The 16,495-nt window shown below is 38.5% G+C and overlaps 1 protein-coding gene across 2 annotated transcripts in view; it reads right to left on the reverse strand.

Annotated features, from left to right (window-relative positions):
* Positions 1-10,030: 10,030 nt before the first annotated feature.
* Positions 10,031-16,495, reverse strand: part of LOC129776084 (roundabout homolog 2-like) — a 256,454-nt gene continuing 249,989 nt past the window's right edge. For both annotated transcript variants that reach the window (XM_055781484.1, XM_055781483.1), the window contains exons 10-14: positions 13,223-13,342; positions 12,925-13,153; positions 12,760-12,855; positions 12,288-12,695; positions 10,031-12,216 (exon numbers count right to left, since the gene is read on the reverse strand). In XM_055781484.1, the coding sequence (XP_055637459.1) occupies positions 11,090-12,216; positions 12,288-12,695; positions 12,760-12,855; positions 12,925-13,153; positions 13,223-13,342 (1,980 nt within the window). In that variant the 3' untranslated portion in view covers positions 10,031-11,089. The remainder of the gene's footprint in view (positions 12,217-12,287; positions 12,696-12,759; positions 12,856-12,924; positions 13,154-13,222; positions 13,343-16,495) is intronic.

Raw genomic sequence — 16,495 nt, forward strand, 5'->3', positions numbered from 1 at the left:
GGTAGTAACATATGCGAATTTATTTAGCTGAACGCTCTTCGTTCAAGTGTCAGACATTGATTGATCTTATAGTTCCGAGCAGATGCTATATTTTGCTCTAATGCTATATTTCAAGTGCTGGAGCGTTGCATCTGGCAATTGGATGCAAATAAAAAACTGACGAGTTTAATGCTGGCTCTAGATATTCGAATGGAATTGATCATCGATTTTACAGCTTCAAAATATAATTTATTAATAAAACTTAGCTCGATCGAACCTTTTCTCCAGGGATTTATTTATAATTCCGCTTTGCATCACACTGCTTGAACAGTGGAAGAAGCAATCCTAAGTGTGACACATTTGCTTAGGGATTAACTATAAAAAAAAGTTGCTTCAATAGCTGGAATACATTGGGTCGTTCTAAGTAGGAAATTAACTTTAACGCCTCTGGGCTCTCAATCTCTGCACATGTTAGCAGCAAACATCGTCTGGATGCTACCTTGAAACGATCCTTTCGGAAATATTGTGTAAATAGTCAATTGGCGAAAATATTCGACAACAGTTCCACTGAAATGCAATTCATTATCCACAGCGAAAGGCAAGTGTCCACAAGAATGTCTGGGTTAAACCGATGTTATCGACTTTGCGAAAGATTCCATAAAAAAGATTTAAGTTGAATTCTAAGTCTTCCAGTGGCATGGTTGAAAAACTCCAAAGGAGCGTTGATAAATCTATGGCGCGGAAGTAGCTTCTTTGTTAATTTCTGTTTCGATGTGTTTGGAGAATTCGGTCAGAAACAAGCGGTTCAATTCATCGTCCCATATAAGGTTATCAACGATATATGCGAAAAGATGAGACAGCCTTCGGAAATCAAAACTTTTCCCATGGCTTTGTACAATATTTTTAGGGTTAGTATGAATTAGGTTTACAATAAAAGGAATCAAGTAAAGTCAATCGTTCCTACCGTGTCTTTTCCATGATTTCCTCGGAACAAATCCGATTCATTTGGGACATTTCACCAATGTGACAAACAAGGCTGAATCACTTTCTTCGAAGTTACAAATTGTCAACCGGTCAAGAAACAATTCGAATTCAATATCTAGCATATATTTATTAGCAAAAATCAGAATATTATTCACACTAGAGACTGTTGTTTCTAATTAGTTGTTTTTTTTTCATTTTGTCTTTTACAAGTACAGTCTATTTAATTTCCGTTGTGTTTCTTGAAAATGAAATTACTGTTGCTTCCTCTGAAGCCTCCACCAAAACTTGTACCTGCTCCTTGGAATTGGAAGAACTGTCGGAACATGTGCTGTAGGTCAATGTCTGAAAGTAAAACATGTTTTTCGGTTGCTGAACTTTTCCTCTCACCTAAAAAAAAATCAACAACCTATTCAATATCCTCATTGTAATATTCACTACCGTATCGTGTTTTCATGCCAGCATCAGACGTGCGCTTGATTGTAGTAGATTTTGCTGTTGATATCCTTGTTCAAAGGGTCCAGCGCGAATGTCTCTGTGTATACTGCCTGTGTCTCTCTGAATTTCCCGGTATTGAACAACTCGTTCCCCTTTTCTCCTATTCCTTCAGTTCAGTCACGTCCGGTAGTCCTGCTTGTCGTATGACGTATCAAATGGCGGCTTTCTCGTTGAATTCATCCTCTCGACATTCCTTTTTCACGTCAGTGATTGTACCTATCTCATACTGCGAGAATTGGCCTAATAGATCTTCCAGATGAAGCTCATTTGTATCCAGAATACGCAATTCCGTTAGAAACGTCATCGTGATGGTTTTGTATTCTATAAAAAGACCTCTGAGCTTCGCAATGTTGCCCTTTTTGACTTGGGCCAATCCGAGAATGAAGTTGAGTACATAATCCAGCCGATTCCTATAATTCGCAGATGCTGCTTGTTGTGAAAAAAGTCAGTTCCTGAAAAGCCAAATTCGTGGATCGAAATTATCACGAAATCGCTTCCGGAACATGTACGGCATCATCTTACCTCTGGTATTGGAAATGAAAGCTCCTCCAACAGTTCGATCAGTTTAGCACCGTGTTTTTACCATGTTCATTTAGGGCAGTTATCTGTTTCACGGTCTTGGGCTGCAAACACGTCCGATAAACGGGCAGAAGGCGTTCCAGCCTAAATATCCTAATTATTCCACTTTGACCGCCGATGTACTTGACCGAATCTCAAAACAAAACAAAAGTGTAAAAATGTGAACATCTGTCATCGATGTCGATAAATCAGAATGTCCAGATGAATCTAGTACACAGAAATACGGCCGTATATCAGAATAGCTTTTCCTTTGACGGCCGTAAATGAGAATAAGGGTGATTATCATAATGCTATTGACGAATTTCATGCCAGATCGACTGACCATTGGTAGCGACATCTCAGATTGCAGTGAAACACTGTGAGTGTAAAGACATTGGTCATTCAAGCAACTTTGCATACTTGAAATCTTTGCAAAAGAAATAGAATACTTTTTGAAAAGGGCCATTTTTTTTCTTTTTTTTTTCCACGAAAAATTATAGCTCAAAAACTTTAGTATCTACAAAATTCAGGGTGCAAGGATGAAATGTAGAAACTTGTTTAAATTTTCTTTTTTCTCTTTTTAGATGCCAAAAAAAATTTTTAAAAACATTGCACCGAAAAAAAATTTAAATTTAAATTCATTTTTCTCAAAAAGAATTTTTTTTTTTATTTCTAAATAAATAATATGAATAGTCCCTAAATTTTCTAACAAGTCACCCACACATCGGAAGATGGGAACTTTTACAGGGAAAAACTTTTCCTAACAACAACTTTTTCATGTTGTCTTTGAAAAAAATACTACTAATCCTAATTTCGTTTAAAATCAAGTTGGCGTTTTAGATATTAGGCTGTCAAAAAAGTCCTGCGGTATTTTTTTTGAATTTTCATTTGTTCATAAAATTAGTTACAATCATCTGTTTTAAGTAAAATATGCGCCGTTTTGTTCGATGACTTGTTCCCAACGTGATGCCAACTTCATAATACCCTTCATAATAGAAGCTTGCTTCCTTATTTTCAAAAAACTCGGATAGCCAATTTTCACAGGCCTCTTTTGTGGCTAACTTCTGACTACCTAGCTCGTTCGCCATGGACAAAAACAGGTGGTAGTCACTTGATGCAAGGTCCGGACTATACGGCGGATGCAAAAGAACCTCCCATCCGAGCTCCCGGAGCTTCTGGCGCGTCATCAAAGAAGTGTGTGGCCTGGCGTTGTCCTTATGGAAGACAATGCGGCCTCTGTTTATCAAAGATGGCCTCTTCTTCATGAGTGCTACCTTCAAGCGGTCCAGTTGTTCCGAATTGAGCGTTTGGCCATAGGGAAGCAGCTCATAAAAGATTATTCAATGAAAATCCCACCAAACACACAGCAGAACCTTCCTGGCCGTTAATGAGGGCTTGGCCACGACCGTTTGCGCTTCACGTTGTCGTAAGTGACCCACTTTTCATCGCCAGTCACCATCCGCTTCAGAAACGGGTCGATTTTGTTGCGATTCAGCAGCGATTCACATGCGTCGATACAGTCAAAGATGTTTTTTTGCGTCAACATGTGTGGCACCCATACATCGAGCTTCTTTGTGAATCCAAGCTTCTTCAAATGGTTAATAACGGTTTGATGACTTATCCCCAGCTCTTGGCCGATGCTACGGCTGCTACTATGCCGGTCTTTCTCGGCTAATTCAGCGATTTTGTCGCAATTTTCGACGACAGGCCTCCCGGAGCGTGGCGCATCTTCGACGACCTCTACACCAGAACGAACGTTGAAACCATCGTTGTGCGGTGGAAATGGAAACTGTATCGGGTCCATAAACTGCACAAATTCTATTGGTAGCTTGAGATGCCAAGGCCAAAGGCCTCGCGGAAATACCGCAGGACTTTTTTGACAGCCTAATATGTTATGTAAAAAATCAGCTTTCAAGAAAAAATATAAAAAAATATAGCGCTCTCTAGTCCAAAGCCATGAAAACAATAAAAAACGACTACAATCAATAATTGCGAAAATAAAATCCATTAAAAAAAAAATAAAAAATATGGGTTTTATGTTTTGCGATAAAGAACAAAATTACCACTTTTGACGAAAATCTGAGAACCACTATATCGGTTTGGCATGGAATGGTTACTGTTAGCTCGCTTGGATAGTCAGCAATACAATTAATTCTAATAGTTCATTATTCATTCACAAATACAACAAAATATATAATGCAATATCAAAAATGTCTAATGCAATGGTTTTGTATCACAACCACATATACAAATCTTTCTGATATCAAATGAATGTTTGCAAATGACCCGTTGCGGTAGTTAGGAAAGATTACATATATTTTTCAGTAAAAAAAATAACAAGAGAGGAGTAAACACTGAACAATACATTCGATGTATGTTTTAAGAAAAGTAGTGTAGGCAAATTATGTTGTGACAATGTAATTTGCAAGAAAATTTTAACTAAAAGCTTAAAATGGGTCATTTGACCCCTCGCGGTAGATTTAGTGTTAAGCTGAATACGAGAGATTGGTATGAGAAAAGTTCTGCAACAAAAGTTTACGTGCTGATTTGATAAATAATGAAATGAATGTTTTTCGATACATTTTGCATGTCGCACGAAAAATAGTGATAAAATCATACTTGTTGGAGGAAAAAACAGAGTTTTCATCAGAGAAAAATTTCTGTTTCGAATATATAACGTGATTTATAAATATTAGGATGACCCGAACCAACAGCTAACAACTTTCACAGTATCGAATAGAATTTCAACCACCAATTGCTCGAAACAAATACAAACATCATTTGCTACGATTGGGCGCAACGCACATAAAATTATGCTCAATCGTTCTCCGATGAATCGCATGAATTGGGTCGCAAATTGAAATAGCTCAGTTCGCAAAACCATCAATCGAAAGCCCAAAGCCCACAAACTCATCGCGGTGGATGATCCATCCGGAATTGATAAATGGTATAAAAGGGCGCCAATCGTACCGCCGCTAATGAATTGTAATGTGTTTGGGGTGAATATCGAGACCAGGATGTGATACATGTTGTTTGATGCTGCCAATATGTGCTTTAATTTCAGATTCATTCGTGCGGATGTTCGAATCAGTGATTGATTAAAGACTGGCTGTTAGTTTTCATCAGTTTATTCATCCATTTATGATACACATTATGTTTATGGGTTGCACAGAAGGATCATCTTCCGGACTATGCTAATGTCACATTGCGAACTATTTACATGTTACATGTCACAAGCCATATTCCGGCGATTGATTCCACTGGATCTTAAGTTTATGCATTATTACAGCGGGTTTGTGTTGTTTTATTTATTCTAATCCTACGGACGGTTATCTTACATACAGTTTGACTTAAAATATTTGCATTTTCGCGAGAAATCTGTTCGAGTTGATCTTTATTTTCGTCCTAACAGTAAGTCGAGATAGCGCGTTAGCTAACTTCATTTCAATTTCGATTTTGTTCAGTTACAACGTAGCTCTTTCACCTTCGCATCCCTGCGCTTATTTTAGATTATTTGTTTGTTCATTTTTTTTTTGGCAAATGTTCACGTAATTACGAATTATTATTGTTTTTTCTCTGTCCGCAATAACCAGTGATGGTTATTTATTCTACTACCCACAAAGTAATGTGAACAATATAATTATTCAGCTCACGTTAGCGCGACTGTGGTTGTCGTTTTGAGAAACCGGAAATATTTTCAAGCAACTTTTTAACATCTGTTCAAATATAGAGTAGGAATTTTTGCATTTGAAAGCAGCTTCGGTTTGAGTGTGGTTTGTTCCGATTAACGGTGTTTCACAATTTATCATTTCGGCTTGAGGGTGACAGTTACTCTCATTGTTTCGCACCTAGTAATAACATCAAACGGTTTTCTTAGTATTTAAACTTACCTAACTAGTTAGTGACTTGCGCATGAGTAAGGGTTTTTGATTGATTCGTTATCGAGTATTCTGTACATCGAACATAGGATTGTGTGCTGCCTAATGTCACACTTGATCACTGCTCCTGCTGCTGCATTTTTTGTAATCATGATATGATTGATATTTGCCAAAAACGCGATTTCGCTCGCGATTTGTTTGTTTTTATATTTCTTTGCATGGCCACAGCGTTCGGTCGCAAGATTGTGAGTTGAGATGATAGTAAATGGGATGAAAATAGATATAAAATGTGATTCAGTTATTGCATATTCAATTAATATCAAACTCTCGGCCCCGTCAAGCTAACATTGAATCAGCCTAAATAAAAATATAAATATTTAGGGGAAAACAAATATTTCTAATTAGAATATCACTTGAGTTCAAATGGACTACAAATATCGAACTCCAGAACACAATAGTGGAATTGTATTGTAGTGGAGAAAAATTAAAAGAAAAGTTATATAAATTATAGAATGCCCACTGACTTCATTTGAACTTTGAAAAGCTATCATTTAAAATAATTATTGAATAATTTCTATAGTACCTTCATTTTTTTGAAAGGATACACACTTTTGAAATATTTTGCAGGGGCTTAGAATTGATCATATATGAGTTATTCCAAGCACAATCACTACCTTTTTGTCCCGATTTACTCCGATTTTATTGTGACTACAAGATTTTTTTCGTTAAATTTTCATGTGACCAACTTTATAAAAGACCATTTTTCATTAGGACGGACTTTATTTTAGAAAAATCACAATTAAAGAACTATTTATTTCGTTGGAATATGAGAGGCGTCAAAGTTGTTGAAAATCGCTATACAATAGTTGAAAATGAGCTATACAAAAATTTATAAATGGAAAGTTTTTCAAATAAGTGTTTTACAATATTGTTTGTATTCTGAATACAGAATACTGGTTTTCTGACATTTTTGTATATAAAACTATCGTGTTGGTTTTTCGGAACTGGACATTTCAGTTTCCAAATTTGACCCTATTTTAAAACTGTATAAAATTCCTGTGAATTTTCCGCAATTGGTATACACAATAAAATTTACCAATACAAATAAACTAGGTTAGAGGACGCTTGAGTGGTACGTCACAAACAAAACTCCTAAAGTGGTGAAAATAGTTTGAGAAGGCTCTGTGCAGAATCTTTTGAGCAGTGTTGAGAAATTGAGAACTCGCCTACCCTACGATCCTGCTAGTACGACATACAAGTTGTATTGGAAATGAAATATAATTATGTATGCGAAATTAAATGATTTAAAAAAAACTCTATGGTTTCTTTTATTTAATTAAAAAGTGTATTTATGAATTTCGAAACAGTCTCTATCAGGGTGGCCAATCTTTTGATCATTGCGGACGACTAATTGTTTGAATTTCAGGCTGCGGTCTACCAACGTTGATTGCGTTAAAGAACAATCAGAAAAGTAATGTAGTACCAAACGATAAAAATAGGTTTTCAATTGAAGAAAAAACACAGATCACACTTATCAATATTCAATGATAAGTTATTCTTTAGAAAGAAATCAATAATAGGTTACTAAATAATTGATAAGTAGAACTTTATTTTCAGTAATGTCTTAACAATCAATATTATAGAATTTTTTAAGGAATATATCTATCTATCTGTCGTAAATAATGAGCCCAATTATGTAAATTGAATCGAGCGGTCCATTCGATCCCTATAACTATAACTACACCGCGCAAATTTTCGTATTTTGTAAATCGATAGAATCGTTCCGAATCGAGTTCTTGTTCGAATGTCATGTGAACTCCCCCTTGGGTGATTTTTTTGGCAACCAAAAAACTCAAACTTTGACGTCTTCGCGACACTAGTAAATGAAGTTCGATGGAGCTGGAATTTTGCATATGATATTTTGTAGTGAGAATCAACATTTTGACGGAAGTCCCGTTCGGAAATACATTCGGATCCCATATTCACGTTATTTAACGATTTTTTTTATTCGTGGAAAATGTCTAAAACGCAATAGAATTGCGATAGTTTAGAACATTTCAAATATTATGAAGCATCGTTAATGTATCCATGGTAATTTAATCCAATGTCCATACATTGATTTTATGTTGAATTAGAAGCACACATAATATTGTCATCCAGTCTAAGCAAAGTATGGAAACTACAATCCAGAACAGGGGTTGTCATAATAAAATTAGAGTTTTTGTAGGGGAGACGGGGGTAAGACGAACATGTTAAGGAAAACTTCAATTGTATCTTTGGAAACTCATGTTTTCAAAAATTTAAAAGCAGTTTCTTACAGTTCAATATACTGGTTTTCGAAATAACTGGCCAAATGTTTTATAAAAGTTTGTTTTTCATGTATTTTACTGGAATTAAAACAAGCCGAAAAGTAGAACATTTTTATCTGTGCGGGTATAATGGACATGTAGTGGGGGTAATATGGACAGGTTCATAATATACGAAGCGTAGAGGTTTATCGCTCGCGAGAGGAATAATTTCACTCTCTCTCTCTCAGTGGCCTTGTAAAAGCATTTTTGTTTTCGTGTGAATAACACGAGATTTTTCATGATCACTCCATGTGCAGAATAGAAACTGAGGGCACCATTTCAAGGTGAAAACGAAATATCTATATCTATCTATCTATCTATATATATATAAATGGGGTGATGTCTGTCTGTGTGCTCCCTTGGCCGAGTGGTTAGCGTCATAACTAACATGCCGGGTGTTCGGGTTCGATTCCCGTTCTGGTCGGGGGAATTTTTCGTCAAAGAAATTTCCTCCGACTTGCACTGTGATCACGCGTATTCTAGAGCTTGCCACTCAGAATGCATTCAAGGCGTGTTATTTGGCATAGAAATCTCAACTAAGTACAAATAAAAATGACGCAAGTAATACTACGTTGAGACGGCGAAGTTCCTCTAGGAACGTTAGTGCCATTGAAGAAGAAGAAGAAGAAGAAGAAGATGTCTGTCTGTCTGTCTGATTCTTATAGACTCGGAAACTACTGAACCGATCGACATGAAAATTGGTATGTAGGGGTTTTTGGGGCCGGGGAAGGTTTTCGTGATATTTTGAGACCCCTCCCCCCTCTCTAAGGGGGGCTGCCATACAAATGAAACACAAATTTCTGCATTACTCGGAAATTAACCAAGCAAACGAAACCAAAGTTGGCATGTGAAAGTTTTAGGGTGCAATTAATGTTTCTATGATGGTTAGACAGTCCTTCCCCCACTCAAAGGGGGGGCTGCCATACAAATGAAACACAAATTTCTGCATTACTCGAGAATTAATCAAGCAAATGAAACCAAATTTGGCATGTGGAGGTTTTAGGATGCAATAAATGTTTCTATGGTGTTAAGATACTCCTTCCCCCTCTCTTAGAGGGGGCTGCCGTACAAATGAAACACAAATATTTGCATTACCCGAGAATTAATCAAGCAAATTAAACCAAATTAGGCATATGGAAACTTTAGGGTGCAATGAATGTTTCTATGGTGGTTAGATACCCCTCCCCCCTCTCTCAGGGGTGGCTGCCATACAAATAAAACACAAATTTCTGCATTACTCGAGAATTAATCAAGTAAATGGGCGGGACGAAGTTTGCCGGGTTAGCTAGTAGTCTATATAACCTTACATAAATTTCATTTCGCTTTTATCGTGATGTGGCAATTTTTCATGACTGTTCCATGCGAAATCAGAACAAGAACTGATGCTGTTGGATCGCATCACGGAAAAACCAAGTCGAATTGTGATTCGGTACATTAGCTTTAGTAAACAGAACATTGTAAATGGTTATTCACCTATGACCACTTTGCCCCCAAACATCAAAGTAATTTCTATGCTAATTAGTCGCTGAGCCTAACAAAATATCTGTTCACCTCTCCTAGAATATGTGAACAGTTGTCCAAACTGATGATTCGTCCAATTGAATTAACTAAATTTCACGAGAAATTCCTTAGATTCCTACGGAACTACGGCCGAATGGCTACCGAGAGAGTAATTTCTGTTTTTATTTATATTTTGACATGCGACAGTTCTACTGAAGTACAGAGTAACTCAAAAGTCATTAAATTCATCAAACATAAGGGGACTATCAATACGGCATCTATAGTCAATAGTGAAACTTCCAAACAAGCTGGTGACAAATTTGCCCCCACTACCCCTAGATATGACTTGCGTCATTTCTATTAGTACTTAGTTGAGATTTCTATGTCGGATAACACGTCTTGAATGTATTCCGGAGTGGCAAGCTCTAGAATACGCGTGCAAATCGGAAGAAATTTCTTTGACGAAAAGTCCCCCGACCAGAACGAGAATCGAACCCGAACCTCCGGCATGATAATGTGGGACGCTAACCATCCAGCCACGGGAGCACATAATTTCAATAATTACTGGAGGTGAAAAAAGGATAATGAGAATGTGAATCTTTTGGGTGAAGCTAGGTGAAGCTGGTACACTGCAGCTAAAAAATAGTACAATCCAAGAATACGCTCTAATTTTGCGAAACAATCAAATTTGTGACTCAGTGTTAAAATGAAGTGGTCAATGATGAAACCTGTTGAGAAACATGCGACAAAAATATTTTTATAAATCTTGTTCATTTTCTCACCCATGACTATTCATCTCATTCCAAACTGCCGTTTATTGGCCGAAATCCACAATCTTCCGATCGAACGCTACCTCCCCCCGAAATACGCTACTATTTTACCCCCATCCAACAAACCTAACCCTTTTTCCAGTGGAAGTACTGTGATCAGTCTTGATTTACGTCTCGTCAACTACTACACATCATCAGTTAAAGCTTAAAGTCTGTTTGCACACGACCTACACGGCTTTCAGCTTTTGCTGCTGCTCGAGGAGGAATAGGGCCGTTCATTATGTACAAAGCTGACAGTCAATGGCAACAAACAACGCCAATTCACTTTATCTATCTACAGTTTGTGGTGGCGGTGATGGAAGGATGCGCGAATCCTGCCCCCACAGGAGAAAAGTTCGAACGCGCGCTACATTTTCATCGCTCCAAATCCACCTCCTCCACGCGATTCTTTTTTTTCCTTGCTTTCTCACTCTCACACAAATCACACTCTCAGTCTTTCGTTCGTGTACCAATGTTGCGTTTGCGGGGGTTAGAATAAGTTATTATAAATAGTCAACCCAAAGCAGCTACGCAACTCTCAGACATTTTCCCCGTACTCGGAGGCGGACCGATAGCTAATGACACTGCGGTTACCTGTCGGATGATAGACGGCCTCACCCTCCGCCTCGTCCGCCAGCGAACTGCCGCCACCGTTTTGGTAGATGTTGGCCAAATGACCATTCCAACTGTTGGCATTGTTCGGATTGGTTTCCCCTATCTTTATGTACAGCTGCTCTTTCGCTCCTAAATTATTGAGCGATGACATTTTCTTCTTCTGGCTCTGATGCTGCTGAAGCTGCTGTTGATTACCATATTCATTTCCAGTGCCGCCCTGCTGACCACCCGTTTCGAAGCTAATCCTCAGATTATTGACCGGAGTTCGGGATAATTTAAAGCGATTTTTTCTTATCGTCCCAAACGGTGTCTGCGGCGTCGATTGACTTGGGGGGAAGATTTTGGTGGTTTCGGAACGACCGCCACCGCCACCACCGGTGCTACTGCTGCTGCTGCTGGCGCTGCTTCCGCTGTGGTTCGGTACCAACTGATAGCCTCCATTACCGGTGCCGCCGTTGTTCAACGACGCCAGCTTATTCTCGGTGATATTGATTTTCTCGGTCGGATTGAAATACGACTCCGAGTACACGTTCCGACCGTAATCTCCCGACCCGCTGAGCAGTGGGCCACTGTTTTCACTTTTTGCGTTGCTCGAGTCCGTCACCGGGTAGGAATCGGTATTGTAATACATACTCCCGTAGGCTGACTGCTGATGGTGATGATTTGCCATCGCACCACCGTTCGAAGAGTTCGTAATAAATCTCGAATTGCCTATCAGAGTTGTGGTGGCATAAGGGGCCGGTGAGCGTGTCCCACTGTACTCGGAAGGTGCTTTGCTCGCATTATCACACACGATGGTTTTGTTATTCGGACTAAACGACGATACTTCCGCATAATCACTTGGATACTCGTTGTAATCGATCCCCACGTAGCGGTTGCGATTGTTCTGGTCCGCAACGATGGTCGAAGTGGTGCACACCGGTGCATAATCCTGGATGTGATCCTTCGGTTGAGCCGGATGACGCCAGATCATTCCGGAAGGGTCCGTCCAGTAACCGTCGTTGTTTTGTGGCAGGGTTGGAAACTTCAGCACCCCGGTGCTGTGGTGTCCTGTTCAAAATCACGATACACGAGTGTGAATTCATTGTTCTTATTGGCGTTCGTTTCGAAGATGTACTTACCTCGTATGGAAGCCAACGCCGATTGCTTCATCATCATCTGCTTCCGTTTCACGAAAACCATAGCCCCAAAAGATAGCATCATCAGGGCCAAAATCGTACCCAAAACGGCGATAAACCAAGGTTTCGTCACAATATCATCCATATTGTCGTGGTTAATCGGATAGCGATGCGAGGTCTGATCCAACTGTTTTGTGACAGGATCGAGTCGTAACGTTGCCGGCCCACTGAATGGACCCATACCAGCGGCTGTGGCCGCTGCTATGCTGACGGTATAGGTCACTCCCTCGGTCAGATTCGCCAACAGCAGGTTTGGTGATGACGCATCAATCGTTACGTTACTCAGTATTTTCGAGTAATTCGAATGAACGTCTACTCCTCGGACTATGACATGGTACGTTTGCAGGACACCTGATCATAATTTTAAAATGTTATGATACAATACTTTGTACTAGGACAAGATTATGTTCCTTACCATTGATTGCTCCCGCGGGAGGTGATCTCCACTTGAGATAGACAGCGGAAGAGTTCAGCAGCAGAGCTTCCATTGAGGTTGGCGTAGCGGTCGGTACTATTGAAGAAAAAACCCAAACAATTGTTATGGAACATTGCACGAACATTGACAAATCGCCGCACTTACCATCCTCAAGCGTCCGGGCCAGCCTCGAGTTCGAAGGTTTTCCCTCGACGCTCTTGTAGAACGGTACGACGAAAAATTCGTACTCGGTGTACTTGAGCAGTCCGTTGACGGTACAGGATGACACGGTACCAGCGTTGAGAACGGTCAACATCTTGTACGAAGATTCGGAATCCTCGTCGAGATTCCGTGCGTAGATGTAGAACCCTTCCACGTACTTGCCATTGATGATCTGCCGGTTGAGATGGAGGAGAAATCGTTATTGGTTTGGTCAATTTCGTCAATAAATTACAACATTTACCTCCCAGACCAGTTTAATGGTGGTCGAATCCTGCGAGGTAGCGTTGACTAGCTCGACAACATCCCCGGATAGCAAGCTAGCTCTTGCTTCACTCAGGTCCAGCCCGGAATTTTGTTCGTTCTGAAAAAGAAGGGTCAAAAGGTATATGTATAGTTATAACAAACAATTCGGAAATCGTTTTAATGTCTTCAGAGATGACCGTAATCTTCACAAATCCCATAAAAAATCGGGAGGCGGCGTCCTTATTGCTATTAATTCATTAATAAATTCAGAACACATTCCAACAACAGAATTCGACGAGTTTGGGTCAAGGCACTTATTGAGGAAGATATACATATATTTGCATCTGTTTACTTCCCCCCCTGATCGTGCTGAAATTAGTTGTTATGAGAAATTCTTTGAAGCTGATGAAAATATTTTATCTTCCTTTGCACCAGAATCAAAAATCCATATAAACGGAGATTTCAATCAACGAAATGCGGACTTCATCACTGATTTTGACAATGCATTTATCTTGCTTCCAGTTGTTGGTGATAATAAGGCTCTGCAATTTATTTTTGATAAAATAGCCGGTCTTGGGTTGAATCAAATAAATAATGTTCATAATCGACAAAAATGCTTCTTGGATTTCTTGTTGACAAATATGACCGAAGATTTTTGTGTGACTGAATCATTAACTCCGCTTTGGAAAAATGAAGCTTTTCACACAGCTATCGAATATTCTATATTTATAGATAACACCCAATAACCATTTGATTATGAATTCGAGGAAGTATCTGATTACACCGTAGCAAATTACCAATCAATTAGGTGTAAGCCTAACTATATCAATTGGCAGGATTTATTTAGAAGTGTGGAAAAATATTGAAGTAGCAGTGATGACTTTTTACTCGATAATCAATGAAATTATAGAGAAGGAGAAATATGAACACAAAATATCCGATTTGGTTTAATCAAAACATAAAGAATCTAAAAAATACGAAACAGAAGGCACATAAAATTTATAATAAATGCAAATCTGACGCTAATCTCGAAAAATATCTGAACATTTGCGAACAGCTCAACTCAACTGTTAAAAGCGCTTTTGCAGATTACAACTTAAAAACAGAGTCGGACATAAGGTCTAACCCGAAAAGTTTATTTAATGACATAAAAACAAAATTAAAAAGCAATGCTTTTCCATCACGCATGCACCTTGACGATACCGTGGGGAATGACCCAGAAAAAAATTGCAACTCTTTTTTAAATAGTTTATATTGTAACAGCTGAGGAGGATCGAGATCGTGACTTCTTTGCATTTCTTCCACAATTTCCATGTGATGTTGGAGTCAGAAAACTAACTTACATCGAAATTTTTGACGCATTAAATAAGATTGATGTCTCGAAAGGGCCAGATCCTGACGGAATTCCACCGGTTTTTATAAAAAATTTGGCATCTGAATTAACTCATCCACTTTTATGGCTTTTCAATAAGTCATTGAAATCAGAAAGATTCCCAGAAATATGGAAAAACTCTCTTCTTGTACCAATATTCAAATCCGGTAATAGATCCGATGTAAGAAATTATCGTGGAGTAGCAATTATTTCTTGCATTCCAAAACTCTTTGAAGCCATAATAAACCAAAAAATTTTTCAACAACTAAAGACACAAATTACGAATAAGCAACACGGTTTTTTCAAAGGACGATCAACAACAACAAATTTGCTGGAATTTGTCACATTCCCTTTGAATGCAATGGATAATGGTAATCAAGTTGAAGCTCTATACGAGGGTCACTATTTATATTTCGGGAATTGGCAACACTGATGTCATGTGAGTCCATCTGACGGTTCCATCGTAAAGTTTGACATTTTTGACGATATACGTACTCAGAACATTTTGTCATACGGACGCTATTTGTTTATTTTATATTTAGTTGAAAGTTTGGTCTCGGCAAAAAAATGGAACTGAATCGTGAACATTTTCGTGCGATGATTTTTTACGACTTTCGACGTGGATTATCACAACAAGAGTGCGTCATTCAACTTAATTTGACTTTTGGCGATGAAGCTCCATCAAAAACCACTGTGTATCGCTGGTATAGTGAATTCAATCGTGGTCGTAGTTCGCTGTCCGACGAGTTTCGTGAAGGTCGTCCAAAATCGACTGTAGTGCCAGAAAACATCGATGCTGTGCACGAAATGATTAAGCAAGATCGTCATGTAACCTATTGTGAGATTGAGGCATCCCCAAGCATTAGTTCCACCAGCATATATGCGATTTTACATGAACACTTAGTTGTGCGAAAATTATGTTCACGTTGGATCCCACATAATTTGACAATCGCTCAAAAAAAAAGGCTCGTGTCGATTGGAATAAATGCTTTGAAAATTGTTTTAAGCGCATGCGAGTACTTTGAAAAACAATATAAATATATTCGCAGCTTAACTATTTGTTTTTGTTCCTATTCCCGAAATATAAATAGTGACCCTCGTACACTGACTTTAGTAAGGCTTTCGATCGTGTTGATATACCCTTACTCCTTCTTGAACTTCAAAAAATAGGGATATAAGTCAAGCTATTGAATGGCTAGAATCATATTTGGCTGACCGCACGCAAATGGTAAGATTTAATGGGAAAATTTCAAACCCAATATTTGTTACATCCGGAGTTCCTCAAGGCTCTTATTTGAGGCCACTTTTGTTCCTTTTATCTGTTAATGGCGTTTACGTTTTTCTTAACAGTGTTAAGGCACTTATCTACGCAGATGGTATGAAGCTGTATATGGAAATAAAGAATGAAGAAGACTCTCAAACATTCAAAAATGAAGTTATTTTATAATTGGTGCACTAAGAGTTTATTACAGCTCAATGTTAGGAAATGCACTTTGATGACTTTTACATGAAGAACACACTTGAACGATGGTGTCAAGCTGGGAAATAAACCCATCAATTGATGTCAACGAGTAAGAGACTTAGGCGTGGTCTTAGATTCGAAACTAACCTTCGTTGATCATTATAATACAATCATCCATAGAGCAAATAATATGTTGAGCTTCATCAAACGCTTTAGTTACCATTTCCACGATTCGTACACAATAAAGACTTTGTATATTACATATGTCAGATCAATTCTCAAATACTGTAGTATTGTATGGTCCCCCTATATAACTTCACAAGAAGACAGAATTCAATCTGTACAAAAACAATTTTTATTATTTGCACTTCGTAAACTAGGCTGGTCTTCATATCATCTCCCTCCGTATGAAGCACGCTGTACGCTAATCAATATTA

This window comes from Toxorhynchites rutilus, chromosome 3 (assembly GCF_029784135.1).
Source record: "Toxorhynchites rutilus septentrionalis strain SRP chromosome 3, ASM2978413v1, whole genome shotgun sequence".
In the NCBI taxonomy this organism is placed as follows: domain Eukaryota; kingdom Metazoa; phylum Arthropoda; class Insecta; order Diptera; family Culicidae; genus Toxorhynchites; species Toxorhynchites rutilus.